This window comes from Colobus angolensis, unplaced genomic scaffold (assembly GCF_000951035.1).
Source record: "Colobus angolensis palliatus isolate OR3802 unplaced genomic scaffold, Cang.pa_1.0 Scaffold57, whole genome shotgun sequence".
In the NCBI taxonomy this organism is placed as follows: Eukaryota; Metazoa; Chordata; class Mammalia; order Primates; family Cercopithecidae; genus Colobus; species Colobus angolensis.
Window position 1 is genome coordinate 9909459 of NW_012119265.1, and position 20359 is coordinate 9929817.

General features: G+C 44.4%; 1 protein-coding gene across 1 annotated transcript in view; it reads left to right on the forward strand.

The window, feature by feature from the left end:
- Window positions 1-20359, forward strand: part of PRKCH (protein kinase C, eta) — a 370394-nt gene that overhangs the window by 272038 nt on the left and 77997 nt on the right. The window contains exons 9-10 of the mRNA XM_011961950.1: window positions 3379-3522; window positions 3692-3865. Coding sequence (XP_011817340.1) covers window positions 3379-3522; window positions 3692-3865 — 318 coding nt within the window. The remainder of the gene's footprint in view (window positions 1-3378; window positions 3523-3691; window positions 3866-20359) is intronic.

Consider the following 20359-nt stretch of genomic DNA (forward strand, 5'->3'; position numbering starts at 1 on the left):
GTCTGCCACAGAGGTGTCAGAATCTTGCTGTCAAAAAACATTCTGGGAGAGTGAATTTTGGGCATGTTCCTGACCTGTGCCACCATCAAGGAAGTAGGGGATTCCATGGGAGCGGGATAGGGGCATCTGACCCGGTCAGGGAGGCTGGCAATACACCTCTAGGGAAGGTAAAGCCATGCTGGGACCAGATGAGTGAGTGAGAATTAGTTAGGCAGAGAATGAAGACGAATATATCATACAGGGTCAACAGCACACCATAGGTCTCCTGGTGAGACAGAGCATCAGGTGTGAAGGAGGCTCAGCACACGCAGCATATCAAGGTTGAAGAGGGGCCTGGTGAGAACTGAGGCAGCCAAGGTGGGCCAGGGCCAGGCCATGAAGATGCTTGCAGGCTGCGTTAAGGGGTTTGAATTTAGTCCTGAGAGCAATGGAAAGTCATGGAAGAAGTTGAAGCAGAGGAATGACATATCAGGTTGTATGTTTTAATTATGAAAATCTAATTTCTTGCAATAGGTAATATAAGTATCCTCCAAATATTCATATCCTTTCTCTGAAAGAAACAATTATTGCTCGTTTTATTTATAGCCTTTGAGAGAATTTTCTGTACACAAAATCATATATAACAGCACACATATGCATACATATTTATCTTTAAAAAACACAAATAATAGTATACTTTGCCCATGATTCTGTATTTTTAAAATTTAATTAATCTATTTTTTGAGAGAGGGTCTCACTTCGTCACCCAGGCTGGAGTGCAGTGATGGTTATGGCTTACTGCAGCGTCAAGCTCCCAGGCTAAAGCGATTCTCCCACCTCATCCCCCTGAGAAACTGGGACTTACAGGCACACGCCACCACACCTGGCTAATTTTTGTATTTTTAGTAGAGATGGGGTTTCTCCATGTTGGCCAGGCTGGTCTCGAACTTCTGATCTCAAGTGATCTGCCCGCCTTGGCTTCCCAAAGTGCTGGGATTACAGGCATGAGCTGCCACGCCTGGCCTTTCTTTTCTTTTTTAAAGTCAGCTTCCTGTCACTGTGGTCTGGTGAAAGCCTAAAATGCAGGATCCTGGGTTATGCTCTTGGCTGATGACCAGGCAGGACAGGTGACCAGTAACTATGGGCGTCAGCATCCTCACCTCTAAAGGGGTTCAACTTGAAGATCTCTGAGGCTCTGCACAGCCCTGGAGTCCAGCAGTTCTGCAGGTTTTGTTTATGGATTGTGAATTTATCACTCACATTCAGCAAGAGACAGGAGTCCCTCCCTCTGGACTCTCAGGAGTGGGTGGAGTTGTGTCAGTTGCAGTGCACATGTTTTTGTCAGCACTCTCCCTGAATGACCTCCACCTGCTGTCATCCAATTGAGCCTTGGCTGCTTCCCAAGCCCATGTCTTACTGCTGCCTTCCTGGTCAGTGTCTAGAGATGGAAAATAGCCATGGCTGTAACATCTGAACGGTGTAGCTTGGTGTCCAGTTCAGGAAAATTATCAACTTTACTAACTAATCTCTGGGTACTGAGAAAGGTAAGTGCCATCACTGTGAGATTCTTGGTAATCCTGAAAATGTCAGCACCAAGCACCTCATTTCCTTTTTACTGAAAGACTCCTGCCTAGTAGATCAGGGACTTTTATTGACAATTTATGAATTGCCACTATGATAAACATTTTAATCTCTATATTAGATCATACTAAGTCAGCAATGACTGTTACATGTGATTTAGATGAATGAGTTTCATCAAATCATGGTAAAAAAATGTATTTGAAATCTGGTCTGTCTGTCTTGTGGGTAGGTGGGCAGGATGCCAGTATTGTACGGGGATTGCTAATGCATGGGGCAGTTATCCCTGAAGAGCAGAGATTAAAGATGTCAGCCTGAACTAGGGCTTCTAAGATACAGTGGGAATAAGATAAGGCCATGCAGCACAATCTTCAGGAATGGACAGTGCACTTGTCATTTGAATCAGCTATCCTTAATCCATGATATCCGGCACCTGGCTGGATGTTAGACTTTTGATCTGTTGTCTAGTGGTAGCTTATCTTATAAATGTCTCAAGGTGGGCCAGCTGCGAAAGTCACCTTGCCTTTAGGTAGCAACATCCTCAGGTACTCAGTAGGATGGAATTGGAAAGCCAACTGAAGCAGCCACACTTACTTTCCATTCTTTGTGTTGAAACTAGAACTCTCATGCTGGTAGGACTGTAGATTGTTCAGTCTTTGTAGATGGCAAGTTGGCTGTGTATCAGAAGTCTTCAAAATTAGCACTTTGGCACAAGGAATTCCATTTGCAGGAAGTTATCTTAAGAAACTGGATGATGATAATGACAGTACAGCTTAAGTTTATTGAATGTGCCAGGCACCAATCTAAGTGCTTTATATGCATTTGTTCATTTAGGCCTCCTAATGACTCATGTGGCAGATGCTTTAACCTTCTCTTTGTCAGAAGAGGAAACTGAGGCAGGGATAGGCTGGGTAGGTAACTTGCTCAGGGTCACAGGTTAGGTTGCAGAGCTGTTATGGAATCCAGGCAGCTTGCTTCAGAGCTAGACCCTTAATTACTCTGTTTTGAAGATTTGCATGAAGTGTGTTCACTACGGTGTTATTCATTATGGTGAAAAATGGGAGATACCTCATCTTTCTAATAGTAGGGGAATTAATACATTGTGAGATATCCATGAAATGGATATTGAATAGCCATTAGAACCCGCATGAAAAATACCCATGACAAATTTTTAAATACAAACATATGTTATGAAACAATAATTTGATTACATTTTTAAAAATTAACCAAGTATAAAAACATGTGTGTGTTATTTGTACATAGATATAGATATCTTTGGCAGGGGGCTGGTGAGATTTTAGGTATTTAAATTTTTATTCTTCATGCTTTTGATCATTGTTCTATTCACACTGAACTTTTATTCCTCCTATATAATTTAAAACATTGATTAAAAAACGTTGCTTCATTCGTGTCCTGGTGCTGAATGATGCTTGAATCTCTGAGCAGACATGAACACTGCTCTCTGTAAAAAGTGGACACTAGGTGGCACTCATGGAATGGGACCTTCCTATGGAAAGCCACCGCAGAAGGCACCCGAGGGACCACACAAGGCATTGGTGTTTCCATGCACTTCCACTTGAGCGCTAACTGTAACTCCATGACTTAGACGTATTTTTAATTGACCTTTCACACCAAGCAGTAAGCACAGATTCAGAAGCTGATACTAAGGGAGCTTCAAGTGGCAGAACCGATCATCTGTCAAGCTGAATTGATCTTTCCCCCACGTTATACTGGGGGTGAGACTGCTCCCAGTCAGTAAGGTCTTCTTCGTGTATGGGTGCTCCGTGCTCCTGCTGCAATTTTGTGTTCTTACTCTTTCAGAAACTCGTTTCCAGATCGACCCTAAGACGACAGGGAAAGGAGAACAGCAAAGAAGGAAATGGGATTGGGGTTAATTCTTCCAGCCGACTTGGTATCGACAACTTTGAGTTCATCCGAGTGTTGGGGAAGGGGAGTTTTGGGAAGGTGAGTCTTGGCTTTAACTGTTTGGGTTGAAGTAAGCATGCTCTGTATTCACGCACACACACACACATACTCACATTTCACATGTGCCATTCTTTCTTCCCCTTGTTTGCACAAACCCTAAGGTCCCCAAAAGGACTCTCTCATGCTCCCTCCTTTTGCTTTGCCATAGGTGATGCTTGCAAGAATAAAAGAAACAGGAGACCTCTATGCTGTGAAGGTGCTAAAGAAGGACGTGATTCTGCAGGATGATGATGTGGAATGCACCATGACCGAGAAAAGGATCCTGTCTCTGGCCCGCAATCACCCCTTTCTCACTCAGTTGTTCTGCTGCTTTCAGACCCCTGTAAGTATGAATCACATTCACTGCACCAACAGCCTCTTTTCTTAAAGAGCTGAGACAATAAGATACTGGAGATTTCGTAAAGTTGAGTATCAGAAATTTTGGGGGATGGGCTCCCAAGGCAGGGTCATATGAAGGTATTGGTGACTTCTGACAACCTCTGGAGGAAAAATGGAAGCTTATGAATTCACCCCTTCCTTTGTGCTGTCCGGGGAAGGAGCACTGTGAGGGTTGTGCGTCCCAGGATTGAAAAGGTCATCATACATAAATCTTCTCTAGGTGAGTGAAGGTTACAGAAATTAAGAACAGAGAAAATGCCATGGGCTGATTATCTTGATGAATTTGGCTGTGACTCTGCTTCTAAATGCTGGGCTGGTTCTGACCTGGGCACAGGAGTTTAGAAGAGGGGTCTGAGAGGACCCAGAGAGGTACCTTGATTTGGAACATCCCAGGGCATTGCTCCTGGCTTTAGCAGTGTCCCTTTGCCTGAAACCATGGACTGGTCTTAGGAATTGAATCTGTCTGCCCTATAATGGCGTGCATTTAGGAATGTTTCTGGCTACAGTTAATGGAACACTTGACCAGCGGTGGATTAAATAAATAGAAAAGATGGGTTTGATCCATTAGTAAACTTTTTACTTGTTGTTTCACATAATGAGAAGTCTGATGATAACAGTGCTATGATTGGATTTGTTGCTCAGTGACATTGGACATGTCTTTCCCTTGGGGTCCCAGGGTATCTGTTGTAGCCCTAGATGCCACACCTTGGCATGATAGCAAAGCAGAAAGCCCAAGGGCAGGGGACGAAGGGCTTCATGGCCAGTCTCCTTTTTTCAGGGAGGGAAGATCTTTCCTGAACTTGGGTCAACTACCCTGTATGTCTGTTCTCACATTGCTACAAAGAACTGCCTGAGACTGGGTAACTTCTGAAGAAAAAAATGTTTAATTGACTCACAGTTCCATAGGCCATTAAGAAGGCCTGGCTGGGGAGGCCTCAAGAAACAGAATCATAGCGGAAGGATGAAGGAGGAGCAAGCAGGGCTTCACGTGACAGCAGGAGAGAGAGCAAAGGGGAAATGCTGCACGCTTTTAAACAGCCGAATCTCATGAGACCTCGCTGTCAGGAGAACAGCAAGAGGGAAATCTGCCTCATGATCCGGTCACCTCCCACCAGGCCCTTCCCTCAACATTAGAGATTCCAATTCAACATGAGATTTGGGTGGGGACACACAGCCAAACCATATCATGCCCTTAGCAAGGAGGCTGCAAGAGCAAATATCAGGCCAAGATAAGCTGGCAGACCATGATTGGTTCACACCAACCTTGATTCAGCCTCTGGCACAGGATATTCTGCTTCTGTTTAGAATCAGGCTCAAAATTGGGCTTCTGGTATCAATGAAGAGGGAAAATGGCCTTGGAGAAGGCACCAAGAGGGAGGGTCTGCCACAGAGGTGTCAGAATCTTGCTGTCAAAAAACATTCTGGGAGAGTGAATTTTGGGCATGTTCCTGACCTGTGCCACCATCAAGGAAGTAGGGGATTCCATGGGAGCGGGATAGGGGCATCTGACCCGGTCAGGGAGGCTGGCAATACACCTCTAGGGAAGGTAAAGCCATGCTGGGACCAGATGAGTGAGTGAGAATTAGTTAGGCAGAGAATGAAGACGAATATATCATACAGGGTCAACAGCACACCATAGGTCTCCTGGTGAGACAGAGCATCAGGTGTGAAGGAGGCTCAGCACACGCAGCATATCAAGGTTGAAGAGGGGCCTGGTGAGAACTGAGGCAGCCAAGGTGGGCCAGGGCCAGGCCATGAAGATGCTTGCAGGCTGCGTTAAGGGGTTTGAATTTAGTCCTGAGAGCAATGGAAAGTCATGGAAGAAGTTGAAGCAGAGGAATGACATATCAGGTTGTATGTTTTAATTATGAAAATCTAATTTCTTGCAATAGGTAATATAAGTATCCTCCAAATATTCATATCCTTTCTCTGAAAGAAACAATTATTGCTCGTTTTATTTATAGCCTTTGAGAGAATTTTCTGTACACAAAATCATATATAACAGCACACATATGCATACATATTTATCTTTAAAAAACACAAATAATAGTATACTTTGCCCATGATTCTGTATTTTTAAAATTTAATTAATCTATTTTTTGAGAGAGGGTCTCACTTCGTCACCCAGGCTGGAGTGCAGTGATGGTTATGGCTTACTGCAGCGTCAAGCTCCCAGGCTAAAGCGATTCTCCCACCTCATCCCCCTGAGAAACTGGGACTTACAGGCACACGCCACCACACCTGGCTAATTTTTGTATTTTTTGTAGAGATGGGGTTTTGCCATGTTTCCCAGGCTGCTCTCAAACTCCTGAGCTAAAGCAATCCACCCACCTCAGTCTCTCAAAGTTCTGGGATTACAAGCGTGAGCCACTGTACCTGGCCACTTTATTTTTTTTAAGACATAATATTAATAGTATATATTGGAAATTGTTTTGTATTTCTATATACCAAGCTGCCTCATTTTTAATGGCTGCATAGTACTCCATTTTAGAACATGACATAATTAATTTAACTTGTCCTCCTCTGTTGCTATGTATTATGTTCCTAGTCTTTTATTTCAGTCACTGTTGCAGTGAGTCCCCTTCTACTTTTGTCTTTGTGTGCTTGTGCTGGTGTTTCTGTATGACATGTTATTAGTAGTAGTATTGCTTGGTCAAAGGGTATATGCACTTCACATTTTGATTGAGTCCAATCAAAATTGGACTCATTTGATTGTTCCTCTCCTCCATTGTGGTTAAAGATAGCGAACATTTTATTGTTCATATACCATACATTGTTCTAAGTGCTTTATGTCTGTTATCTCATTTAATCCTTACGGTAACCCTCTGAAATGAGTTCTGTTATTATCACCCCATTTCACGAGGAGAAAACTTAGGTACAAAGAAGCTTAGTTCCGAAGTGGCAGAGAGGGTTTGAAGCCAGGTGGTCTGACGGCAGAGTACAGGCAGGCTCTTCCCTACTTGCTGGGCTGCGTCTCTAAATTCACACTCCCAAAGCTTGAGTGAGAAGATGCATTTCCCCCGCCTTCCCATCATGGCATGCTATCTGTCATTTGGATCATCTGAGAGGTTAGAAAAATGGTATGTTTGAAGTTCTAACTTGCATTCCTCTAGCTGTAACTGAAGCTGGGCGTTTTCGTATGTTTCAGGATCACTTGTATTCAAATCTGTGTTGGGAGGGACACATGCAGCCTGGAGAATGGGTGGAGCAGTGAAGTCTGGGAGCTTGGTGACAGGATGCACTGAAGGAGATACATGGCATGGACTCCCGCGCCACTCCAGCATTATCAAGAGAAAAAAAAACTGGGGAGGCAGCTAATGGCTTCATGGGCCTCGACTCCCCTGCACTCCTCTCCCTTCCCCTCTGCTCCTCATTGGTCCTCAGTGACTCCTGATGGCCCTGGAGCCCATGCTGCTCCTGCCCCCATCCTCTTCTTTCCCTCTGCTGAGCCAGTCCTTGGTTCCCCTGCAGCTGCAGTTCTCCCTGCCCCACACTGCTCCCTGGAGTAGCCTTGAAATCCTTCCTTTGCTGGGCACTTTGCCAGCGTAAAGCCCCTCCCCTGCCCTCACCCCCTTGTTGGGCTCTTTTCTTGGAATAGAGGAGTGGAGTTACAGCTACAGGCTTGAGAGGGATAGCTGGTAGCTGACACTGGTTGCCCACCAGGGTTTCAAGCGCCAGCCTCCTGAACACCACCATGAACACCACGAGTCAAGCCGCAGAGTCAGGTGACCGCTCAGATCTCCTTCCTAGGGCCGGAGCCAAAGATCACATGGTTTCCTATGACATGAGGTTAGGTCATCTTCACCAACTGGTAACCTTTGAGTCAAGTAGTCAACTGGTATTTAGTGAGCTTAGCCTGGTCTTGCAGCAGCAGTGGTTCCAAGTTACTACTGCCGAAGCAAATAAAGAAGTATACCTAACTCAGGGGAATTTGATCTGTAAAAGGAAATTCTGGTGAGTATAAGCAAAGATCTCATCAACAATTAGATCATGTTATGGTAGAGTAAAATGAGAAACCTGGAACAGATTGAGTACCCAACCAATATAGCATATACAATCAAAATGTTCCAGGAAAATATATAAATTATACAATATACCAAAATTTTAGCGGCCACGCGGTATTCCCAGTGTTTAGTGGGTGAAGCCTTTACTAGCATTGAAGTCTGTTTTTCCTAGTGGAAGTTTTATGTTTGACCACAAGGTGGCAGTCACTACCGCAAAGTTTTTATTTCTCCTCCAGAGAAACCAAATGCATGGAACTGCCATTGTGGTTTACGCTGTGTGTATTGTAGTAGATGTCTCCAAAGCAAAGTATAAAGGGAATGTTCCCCTGCTAAATGATAAAGAAGTAGTGGGAACCCACTTCAAAGAAGCAAGTGAGGCTGAGCGCAGGCAGCACTTTGGGAGCCGAGGTGGGCCGATCACTTGAGCCTAGGAGTTTGAGACCAGCCTGGCCAACATGGTGAAACCTCATCTACTAAAAATATAAAAATTAGCTTGGTGTGGTGGCGCATGCCTGCAATTCCACCTACTCCAGAGGGGAGACAGGAGGATCGCTGGAACCTGGTAGGTTCAGTGAGCCAAGATCGTGCCACTGCACTCCAACCTGGGCGACAGAGCGAGACTTTGTCTCAAAAAAGAAAAGAAAAAAAAAGGTAGCAGCAAGGGAGTTTTTCTCATGCTGAGATAGAGGTATACAATTTTAATTTTGCTGTCGTTGATGCCTTCTTTGAGGTTTGCAAGGTATCGGACTCCACAATGCACATGGCATTTGTTCGCTGTGCGTTCATCTGTCAGAAGTCTTCAGTGACAATTCCCATTCACTGTTGTAAAACTATGAAGAACAGAAAGTGTTACCTGCTATGAGAAATTACAGCAGAAAGTTGCTTACTTTTTAGCTGCCCAGTGTTGCAGGCCCTGGCTTCTCAAGTAAGATGCTAATCAGTGTGTAATGCTGAACTGTGACAGTCTCCCCTGGAGAATTTAGGAGTGAGAGGAGGTGTTGGAGCCACTTGATCTGCAAAGCATTTCATTGTGAGGGCCTTTGTAAAAATAGCACTTTCCTCATGCAGCCCTGTGGAATCAGTCTCTCTGAAGCCCAGAGCAGGGCAGTAACTAGCCGAGGATCCCTTAGATTGTAAGTGGCAGAGACAAGGTTCAAGTTTAGGTCAGGCTGACTCTGACTCCATATGTTGTCTTATTCCGCATTTAGTTGGTTGATTCAGCCTCGGCTTAAACACCTCCTATCTGTCTTGGCCCCCCTCCAACCTGACAGTATGGAAATGGCATCGTCCTTGGGAACAGAAAACCTGCACTCTGTTTTAGCTTTGTTTTCCGCCATCTAAATGGCTTGAATCTGTCCTAAAATTCCTTTGAGCCTTAAAGTTCTCGTCATTAAAATGAAAACAGGATCGCTGTGAGGGTCGAATGAGAGAATGCAGAATATTTTGTACACTGTGAAGTGCTGTTCAAAAGCGAGTCAGTTCAATTGTGGTGATGACCCCCTCCCTCCTCACACCAAAGGAAAAGGGTCCCAGGGCTTCCCAATGGCCAGCCCGGACACCCACATGGAGGGGACAGCAAGCACTGAGAAGGTAAGTATTTTATAGGTCCTTTTGTTCTTGGCAAAAAGGAAATAGTAAGCAAATTTCAAATATTTGATCATTTATCAAGGTTGCTACAGAGGTTTATGAACCCATAGATTATTTCCCCTATTTTTTAATAATCATATACTCTGCTTACAAGTGTATAGATGGGCGTCCTTACATGTTTCTGATAGCACTGCAAATCTTAATAGTTTGTGGCTAATTTGATAACCTAAACTAAAACCCATCAAATGTTTACTCTTGGATCTGTTTTTCTGATAATCTAGACTATAAAAATAATATAAAGAATAAAATGTTATTCATAAAGATGTTTAATTTTCAGTGCTGTATTTATATCTATATTTTTTGGTTAACATCTCTCTAATCCTCCGGCCTCTGGTAACCACTGTTCTGGGGAGTTGCGCTTATTTTTTTTTTGTCTTTTTTTTTTTCCTTTTTGTGGAGAACGGGGTCTCGCTGTATTACCCAGGCAGGTCTCGAACTCCTGGGCTCAAGCTATCCTCCCGCCTCTGCCTCCCTGAGAGCTGGGATTACAGGCGTGAGCCACCGCGCCTGGCGGTAACCACTGTTCTATTCTGTTTCTGTGAGTTTGGCTTTTTTTGATTCCACATATCAGTGAGATGAAGCAGCATTTGTCTGTCTGTGCCTGGCTTATTTCGCATAATACAGTGTCCTCCAGGTTGATCCATGTTGCAAATGACAGGATATCTTTCTGTTTAAAAGCTGAACAGTATTCTATTGTGTATATATTCCACTGTTTCTTTGTCCATTCATCCACTGGTGAACACTTAGGTTTATTCCATAAGAGTGCAGGCATCTCTTCGACATGCTGATTTCATTTTCTTTGGACGTATATCCAGTATTGGAATTGCTGGAACATATGGTAGTTCTATTTTAATTTTTTGAGGAGCCTCCATACCGTTTTCCAAATGGCTATACTAATTTACATTCCCACCAACACTGTACAGGGGTTCCCTTTTCTCCACATCCTCGCCAATACCTGTTATTTTTCATCTTTTCAATAATAGCTGTTCTGACAGGTATGACATAATATCTCATTGTGGTTTTAATCTGCATATTCCCGATTATTAGTGATGTTGAGCATTTTTTCTATACCTGTTGGCTGTTTGTGTGTGTGGTGTTTTTTTTTTTGTTTTTTTTTTACTTTTTATTTATTTTTATTTTACTTTAAGTTCTGAGATACATGTGCTGAATGTGCAGGTTTGTTACATAGGTACACATGTGCCATGGTGGTTTGCTGCACTGTTTACAATACAGCTGCACCTGGTTTGTCATCCAGATTTTAAGCCCCAATTACATTAGGTATTTGTCCTAATGCTCTCCTTCCCCTTGCCCTCCCACCCAACAGGTTCTGGTGTGTGATGTTCCCCTCCCTGTGTTCTCATTGTTCGGCTTATGAGTGAGAACATGTGGTGTTTGGTTTTCTGTTCCTGTGTTAGTTTGCTGAGAATGATGGTTTCCAGCTTCATCCATGTCCCTGCAAAGGACGTGAACTCATTCTTTTTTATGGCTGCATAGTATTCCATGGTGTATATGAGCCACATTTTCTTTATCCAGTCTATCATTGATGGTCATTTGTTTTGGTTCCAAGTCTCTGGTGTTGTAAATAGTGCTGCAATAAACATACATGTGCATGTGTCTTTAGAGTAGAATGATTTCTAATCCTTTGGGTATGTACCCAGTAATGGGATTGCTGGGTCAAATGGTATTTCTGGTTCTAGATCCTTGAGGAGTCGCCACATGGTTTTCCACAGTGGTTGAACTAATTTACATTCCCACCACCTGTTGGCCATTTGTACGTCTTCTTTTGAGAAATGTCTATTCAGGTTCATTAACCATTTTTAAATTGGGTTGTTTCTTACTATAAAGTTGTTTGAGTTTCCTCTATATTTGGATATTAACTCCTTATCCAGATATGTGTTTTGCAAACATTTTCTCCCATTCCACAGGTTGTCTCTTCACTCTGTTGATTGTAGAAACTTTGCAGAAGCTTTTTAATTTGATATAATTCCATTTGTCTGTTTTTGCTTTTGTTGTCTGTGCTTTTAAGGTCATATTTTAAAAAGTCATTGCCTATGCCAGTGTCACAGATTTCTTCCCCTAAGTTGTCATTTGGTAATTTTACAGTTTCAGGTCTTACGTTTAAGTCTTTAGTCCATTTTTCAGTGATTTTTTTATGTGATGTGAGATGAGGGTCTATTTTTATTCTTCTGCATGTAGATATCCAGTTTTCACAACACCGTTTATTGAAGAGACAGTCCTTTCTTTGTTGTGTGTCCTTGGGATCTTTGTTGATAATTAATTGATTGTAAAAGTGTGGATTTATTTCTGAGCTCTGTATTCTGTCCCATTGGTCTATATGTCTGTTTTTGTGCCAGTACCATAGTGTTTTGATTACTGTAGCTTTGTAGTAGATTTTGAAATCAGGTAGTATAATGCCTCAAGCTTTGTTCTTTGATTCAAGATTCTGTCAAGATTCTGACAATTTTTGTCAAGATTGCTTTGGTGTCATGCATTATTTATAATAGGAAAATATTAGAAACAACTTCAGCATTTAGCAGTGGGAATACACTTCAATAATACACTATTTGATGAGAATTTTCAGCCAATCAAGAGATAATTTTGTGTTAGGTAGTTAAATTGTCAGGCACCGTCATAAGCACCTAACATGTATTGTTTATTGCACATGATTCCTATAACAGCCTTATAAGATAAGTACAATTATTATCTTCATTATGTCAAATGGAAAAGTGAGACATTGAGGAGTTAAGTCATTTGCCTAAAATCTGTCACAGAAAATGGTAAAGATAGGAGGTTAGGATCCAGGAAATAATACAGAGGTTATCATGATGAACAGTCTGTATCCATGTCAGGTTCTGCCCAAGATAGTGAATTGGCAGACCCGTTCCCCTCCCCACCCCCAAAAAAGACTGCCATTAAATTATGCCAATAAGCTATCAGACTGGATTAAGGTAGTGGAATTATGAGTGATTTTTTTTCCTATTTACCAAATTTGGTACTAGGATTACATTTCTTTAACAGTGGGGGTAGGAGGAATAAGCCATTATTAAGTCAGGGACCAGACCCCTGGTCACTCAGGACCTGGGATACGGCCTAGTACATGCTGCCTCCCTGACTCATTTCTGGCGAAATTCACATCACACTCCTTTTATCTGAATCAGTGAGGGTTGTGTCAGCAGCTATGTCCCTGGCTTGGATGTCCTGGAATCCAGGCCTCCCATCCCCCATCCCCAGCTCCCAGGGGCCTCCCCTTCGGTTCTCCTCCTGGAGAGAGAAAGACTAGGGGTTGGGGGTGGAGGGGAGCCATCACAGGAAGGGGGAGCGACAAAGTAAATATTGGTCTGAGGCTTCAGGCTTTGTTCAGAGACCCAGTTTGTGGAAGCAAAGGTTTCTATTTGGAAAACGGAAGACATTTTGTGGCCAGTGCCCAAAACAGCCTCTCACGAGCAGGCCCTGGGACTGGGTAAGAGGGCTGAGCCAAGTACCCCTCATTGTTTTGGGAATGACTTAAGTTTGTGTTTAGGATCCACCGCTTTCAGGTGGCTACAGGACGCTCCGATGCCCGGCGCTTTTGCCTCCTCCCGCTCCTCTGCCTGCTGGGGCGTCCTTACGACATCAGCCTGCAAGGATGGAGTTCCTGGCAGGACCATAGCTTCCCATAAGAAACCAACAAATGGCCAACAAAGTTGAAATCCTGGTTTTGGAAGGTCAGAATATCTTGGAATCTTGTGAAATAAATGCCATCGCTGCATACGTGCTGGTGCAAAATGATCTCAGTGTGCTCAGTGTACCTGGCAGCATGAGTACAAAGGAACATTCTTTTCTTTGTATTACTTTCTCCATTGTTGTTGTATTAAATATTAGCGAAGAAGTGGGAGAGGCAGAGAGCAGCCAGGCAGCAAGGCAGTCATGTGGCCCTGGAATTAATCTTTACCCAGGCAGACAACTGCACTGTGAACTTCAGCACAAGAGCTCTGAGTTCTAATTCTGACTTAGCTGGCCCACTTGTCTTTAAGAAGGTCCCCTGCCTTTTTTTTTTTGAGATAAGCCTCTCCACCTAAAGGTGTGTTCCTTACTGCTGGACCTGTTGGCCAATGTACCTTTAGGGAGTGCCTCTCCAGCTGACTTCAACATGTGGGGACGTAGTGGGACTGCAGCCTGCGCTGTCCAGCTCTGATGCTTTCCAGTGCCTCCAGCTCCCCTTTCCCTTCCCGCGGGCTCACTGAGCATTTGACTGAGCCCCTGCCAGCTGCTGGATGTGGGGAGGAGGAGGCATGCTCGGCCCCTGCAGTGGCTTTACTGCTTGTGCTCTGTGTTACTGTGACGTGCAGCGCAAGGGGAAGAGGCACCGTGACAGAGGGTTAGATGAGAAGGGAAAGTATAGCCGAAAGGCTGGGAGACTTTCCCCTTCACAGGCATGGGGATTCTGAAGAAGCCTCTATTCATGCCTTGGGGTAGTTGGTAGATTCCTGGGGACTGGATGGTACCCACTTTGCAGGAGGGGATGAGCGAAGAAGGAAAGGGCAGTTCATGAGACCCTAGCATATGTCCTAGGTGCTCATATTCATTACCAATGTCTATGAAACTAAACTGCACATTGGCATTCCATAAATATCCATTGAACAAAATATCTCATTTAATACCCAGAGCATCCAGGAAAGAGTATCATGCTCATTTTAAAGGCCTAGCAACTGAGATCCAGAGAAGTTAAACAACTTGCCCCAGATCACTTAGCAAACCAGAGTCAGTGCATGGATTCCTGACCTGACTGTCCTGCTAAATAATATACAAGCCATTTCCGTTATATCACAAATAGAAACTTTGAGTCTCTAATATGTACAGCTGAGAATACTGTCATTAGACAGGAATAGCGGCAGTTTTCCACGGTAGGTGGTTTTTGGCCTTTTGTGAAATACCTGAGGATATTTCCTGTGATCTGTTTGGAACTAGGTTTCCCCCTTTCCCTGAGCACTGACTGCTACATGTACAATCTGGTCTGCTACAGGTCATTGGTTGCAGTTTGCCTTTGGCTCCGATCAAAATAGAAAATGAGCCAGAGCATGGTGTTTCCTGTGTCTGCATGTTCCTACCTTATTCATGGTGTTCCATCTTTCTTTTAGGTTATTAATTGCGGATTTATTTCCATAGTCAGACAAGATCTGACTTTGGGGCCAATGTATGTTGGACCTGCCTCCTTCTCTGCTGAAGATTCTCTGAAGACAAAATGTGCATAGGCCCTCTCCAGGATCTGGATTTTGGGGGGATTATTTGGGACCTTTGCTTCTGTCCTCTCAGGCCGCCAGGCTTTCTAACCTTCTGTTGCTAAATAGGGCCACACAAACGAAGAGGAATAAGAGAACCTGAAGCTCAAGCTGTGTCTTTGACTCTGTCTCTTTGGGTGGGACTGCCAGGATACTTGGTGTGACAAAAGGATTTGGAATAGTTGGCTTGTTTTTTCCGTTTGAGGTTGTTCTGCTGTAACTGGTCTCGATTTTGGTAGCCGGCGTTATCGTTGACAACCTAGAGGCTGAGTAGACCGCCACCTCCGTGTCTGGTAAGATGGTATGTGGAGTTTTGTGTACTTAAAATCTTTGATGTAAGCAGAACACAACTCAGGTCACAATTTGTCCCTGTGTCTCATGATGACTGAAAGCTTTTGGGGTGGTGATTGCTTGGTTATGGTTTTCCTGGACCCAACTTGGAACTCTTAAAGCCTGCCAAGTTATAGATACTCTGGCTTCAGTAGGGCCCTTTATTGAAATACCAAGTGCCAGGACTGCTCAAAGGGTGAAAATGAGATGGGTGTTGTGCCAGGTAGTTTAGTGAAAAATCAGTCAATCCAGAATCCCACTGACTGAATGCTAGGCAAAGAAACAGTTCTTTTATTTGTTTTCATTTTTTGCAGAGTTGGAGGTCTTGCTATGTTGCCCACACTGGCCTTGAACTCCTGACCTCAAGCAATCCTGCTGCCTTGGCCTCCCAAAGTGTTGGGATTACAGGCATGAGCCACCGTGCCTGGCTAGAAACAGTTTTTTAAAAACTCATTCTAGTTGGGAAGAGAAGACTAATACACATGAAAGAAAAGTATACAGTAGATAGCATGTAGTAAATATAGTCCTTATGCTACAAAAGGAAAGGCAGTTGAAAATGAACATTGGGTTCTAGAGGAAACTCTTAAGTGTGTGCCCGTCTTTGCTGAGAAGTACAACCTGATTGGCCGTGAGACTAAAGCCAACTAATAGCTTTAAGCAGCCCCTCGGGTGTGGGCTGCAGATGGTTCCCTAGGAAGCTGGGTTGACTCCTGCTGTGACCAGCTGGGACTGCCAGGTAGGACCTGAAGTGGCTGCCAAGGGGCTGCCACCCCACCCTGAAGAGAAAATCATGCAGTCTGAAAGCCTGACTGCTTTAGATCAAAATCATACCCTGTAATATATTCTAGTTTTTAAATACTTGGGTTTTCCTTAATTACTTAATCTCTGCTGAGAACCCAGCTGCATCCATCTCTTCTAGGTCCAGAATTATCCACAGCTTCTCATGAACAGAAACAGCCCGTCAACATAAAGTTAGCAGACCCGTCACGTAGAGAGTTGTGCACTGGCAGGTTAGTGGGGAGTGTGTTCATTCATTCAGCAGATATGCACTGAGTGCCTGCGAGGCGTAGGGCTCACCTTCAAGCCTTGAGGATGAAGCAGTGAGCAAAACAGAAAAGAGTCCCTGCCCTCATGAAACTGACATTCTTTGGGAAGCTTATAAGGCTGAAGCTCATGAACAGGTTGTTCATCTTGTAGTCTCAGCTGGTGACCCTCCATGGCAGGCTGCTCCCTGTGGCAATTGCTGGATTTTCCTTTCAGGCAGGCTCAGAGCAGTCATCTGCTTGAAGAGTCGGGGGGTTTGTCTGAAGCTGCATTTGCAGATCAAGTGCTCCCTTATATTTTTTGTAGGATGCAGTGAGATTACTGGGGAGAGAGTTAGCTCGAGTCCTTGGTCCTTGGTACTCTCTCTGGTTAGCGGTGGGTTCTGGGTCACTATAGGAGTTGGGAGGTTTAAAGCAGGAGGCAGAATGGCAAGAGTAGCAGCCCCAATAGGCTGCATTTGTTCCCAATGCCACTTGCACGATCTTTCTCATCCTGCTGGCTAGACTCGTCTGTTCACCGGCAGCCCCTGCATCAGGCTATGAGGACGCCCTGTCCACCTCCCGTCTCCATCTCTGTATTAACCCATGTGCCATCAAGAGCGACTGACTCTTTCTTTACAAGGTTCCTTTTCCTTCCTTCCCTGTAAGCTAGTAGCTTGGCTCAGTCTTGCCAGCAGACCCTCCCCTTTTTGCTGGAGGGCTTTGGCATGCCCTGTCTCTTCTTTGGGGCCACCCAGGGAGTTCCTATTTCCTTTCTGTGGGAGGCTTCCAATTCTTAGTTACAGCAAAAGAGCCTGTATTTTTTAGCTCACTCCTGCCCGCTTCTGGTCTGGAATGATTTATGGCTTAGGTGTTACAAATGGGAGTCCTGGAACTCTTCCCAGAATCTCTTAATTCCATTCTTGTGGTATATGACGTTCTAAACATTAAAATGATGTAATATATAATTCCCAACCAAAACAAAAGAGGAGAGCCCTGCCAGCCAAATTCCTCCCTCCTCTCCATACATGTTCTTCCATTGCTGTGCAGTGAACCCTGGGAAGTGTTTGTCAGTCAGCTTCCTTGTTCTTCTGGCTCCTCACTCCCCAGGGACCACCAAGCCACAGACTGCATGGTTTTCTCTGAGGGCATGTGAAGTGGAAACTAACCTGTGCCTGCAGCAAGCCCAGACCTTCTACAATCATGTCTACCAGTGGTGAAAGTCGGTTCAAGATGAGTTGGACACAACCAAGAAAAATAGGGAACAAACATGGCAGAGCTCCTCTCTGGCTACTGTCTACAGAAGGAGGCTAATAGCAGCAGACCTGGTGAGAATGCTGGGCCAGTGGCCCGTGGACCTGCCTGCCCCAAGGCAGCAATCATAGGAGTGGGGTCAAGGGAACACTAAGGAGGTAGACCTGATAGGACGTTTTCAGGAGGAGTGGCCAGGGTTCTGGCCAGTTGGGAACCTGGAGAGAATGGAATGGCGTGAGTTCAGTTTTGGGGAAGTTCAGTGGTAAGACTGGTTTCTAGTTTGTCTTCTGGAAGCTCATAGATACAGGATCTGCTCATTCACTTGATTTGTGCCTCTTATCTGGGCTTCAGGACACATCTATGGCCAATCGCAATTAAAACACCATGCCCAGTTAGCCATCATCGCATCTCGGAGCTGTCTGCTTTACCAGGCTAAAAAAATGATCTTTATCACCAGTTGTAAGTGATTTTTTTTAAAAAAGTACCCTTCCACGTTGCTCAGAACTTTGCTCTCACTATCTTGACCCTCACCAACAGGTCAGGTTGTTTTAATAATCTAGTGGCTGGTAAGTTTTCATCCTTTGCAATTAAAAAAAAAAAAAAATCACTGATTTGCATAGTGCAATGCCATTTGCCTACTTTGTTGGAGGTGGGGGCTGTCCTGTTCATTGTGGATGTTGAGCAGCATCCCAGAATACCAGCAGCTCACCAAATACCAGCAGCACCTCTTCAGTTGTAACAACCAAACATGTCTCCAGACATTGGTTCCCGGGGGAATCTCCCCTGGCTCCCTTACATTACTGTCAAGGTGATTGTCCTTGATATGAAAAATCAAATGGGTTAGACGATCACTTTTCTTTTTATAGAGGCCAACGCCAAATGTGTCAGACCTTCTTTATGAAAATATAAGCATTATTTTTTTTTGTCTGAGTTTGTAGAAAGGCAGGGTTCCTGTTGGGGGCTCATTACAGCTGTTGGTGCCTGCACTGACAGTGGCACTGTTAGGGATGGAGCCCCTGAGCTTGGGGGAGACAGCGGAAGCATGCAGTGTCTGTTTAATGTGAGTGAGGGCTGGCATGCTGCTGGCAGCTCTCAACAGTGAAGCCTGCTGCGCGATAAGGCATTATTATCAGAGCCTGGGGGCATCTAGGGAGCAAAAGATTAGCTGACTGAGCATATATCTAAAATGGGTTATTTTTAAAAAGCAAGCAGTAGAAATACTGCAGCTTGTTTTAGCATTTAATAATTACACTTTCACTTTACCATCAAGGCATTGAGTCAGTGGCATTTTATGAAAAGCATCCTCCCCACCCTGAACTTTGTGAGTCAGATTCCCATCCTGTGTGTGGTACATGTGGTTGAATTGTACAAACAGATAATCAGAGTTTTACAAAACGGTTCCCAACAGCATGGAAAAACGTGCTGAAAGCAATATGATTGTGCTTTGAGGGAGAGCCGCTTGCTGGCTTTTTTTGTTCTGTTTCCCGTACATGGAAATGCCACTTCAACTTGAAATGTGGATACCTTACCAGAGGATTGCTTGAGCCCAGAAGGTTGAGGCTGCGTTAGTGAACTGGGATTGCACCACTGCATTCCAGCCTGGATGACAAAGTGAGACCCCTGTCTCAATTTTTTTAAAACCCACAAAAAAAGAAAAACAACAAAACAAAAAGTAGGCACCTTAAATGCTATCTTAAGGCTGAATGGTCTCTAAATATTGAAGGTGGACCCTGGCCAACAGAGACATTAGCTGTTTCTGTACTATAATGAATGGTAATAGTGTACTTATCTTGCATTTTAAATTCAATTCTGTAAATGTTTATGGAGCATACATTATGTGCCAGGGATGAAGACACAAGAACAAAATGTGGACCTGCCCTTTAATTGCTTACAGTCAAAGGTCATGATAACACCATGTGATAGAGAGAAGAAAGTTATGGTTGATCCTCGTGGAGGTTGGAAGGACTTCCCAGAGGAGGGGCTGTCTGAACTGTGTTTTGAAGATGAATAGGAACCCTGTAGTCACAGGAGGAGGGCATAGACTCCCAGACAGAGGTAACAGCAGTGCAAAGGTACAGAGGCTTAAAATTGCGGGACACGCCCAGGAAACCCCAAATGACTAGATGAGGCAGATTTGTAAGAGGGGAAATGGTGGTGGTTGGGGGAGGGTGGTGATGAAGAGGCAAAGTCATAATGTGTCTGATGTCCTTTGCTGAGGAGCTTAGACTAAAATGTTAGGTAAAAGGAGCCAGCAAAATCTTTAAGTGAGGGAGTGACATAAGATTTGCATGTTAGAAGGCTCTCCCTGGCTGCTGTCTACAGAGGGAGGCTAATGGCAGCAGATCTGGTGAGGATGCTGGGCCCGCAACCTGGGGACTTGCCTGCCCCAAGAAAGCAATCATAGAGTGGAGTCAAGGAAACACTAAGGAGGTAGACTTGATAGGACTTTTTAAGTGGGAATAGCCAGGGCTCTGGCCAGTTGGAAGCCTGGAGAGAATGGAAGAGCCTGAGTTCAGTTTGGGGGAAATTTAGTGGTAAGATGCTTGTTTTTCAGAAACACAGTTGAGATGGGAGATCAGTTTGGTGTCATCCGTGTCCTCTTGGTAACTAGAAACTATAATATAAAATCTTTCAGGCCAGACACAGTGGCTCACACCTGTAATCCCAGCACTTTGGGAAGCCAAGGCGAGTGGATCACCTGAGGTCAGGAGTTCGAGACCAGCGTGGTCAACATGGCGAAACCCCGTCTCTACTAAAAATACAAAATTTAGCCAGGCATGGTGGTGCACACCCATAATCCCAGCTACTCGGGAGGCTGAGGCAGGGAAGATCGCTTGAACCCGGGAGGCAAAGGCTGCAGTGAATCAAGATCGCACCATTGCACTTCAGCCTGGGCAACAGAGCGAGACTCTGTCTTAAAAAA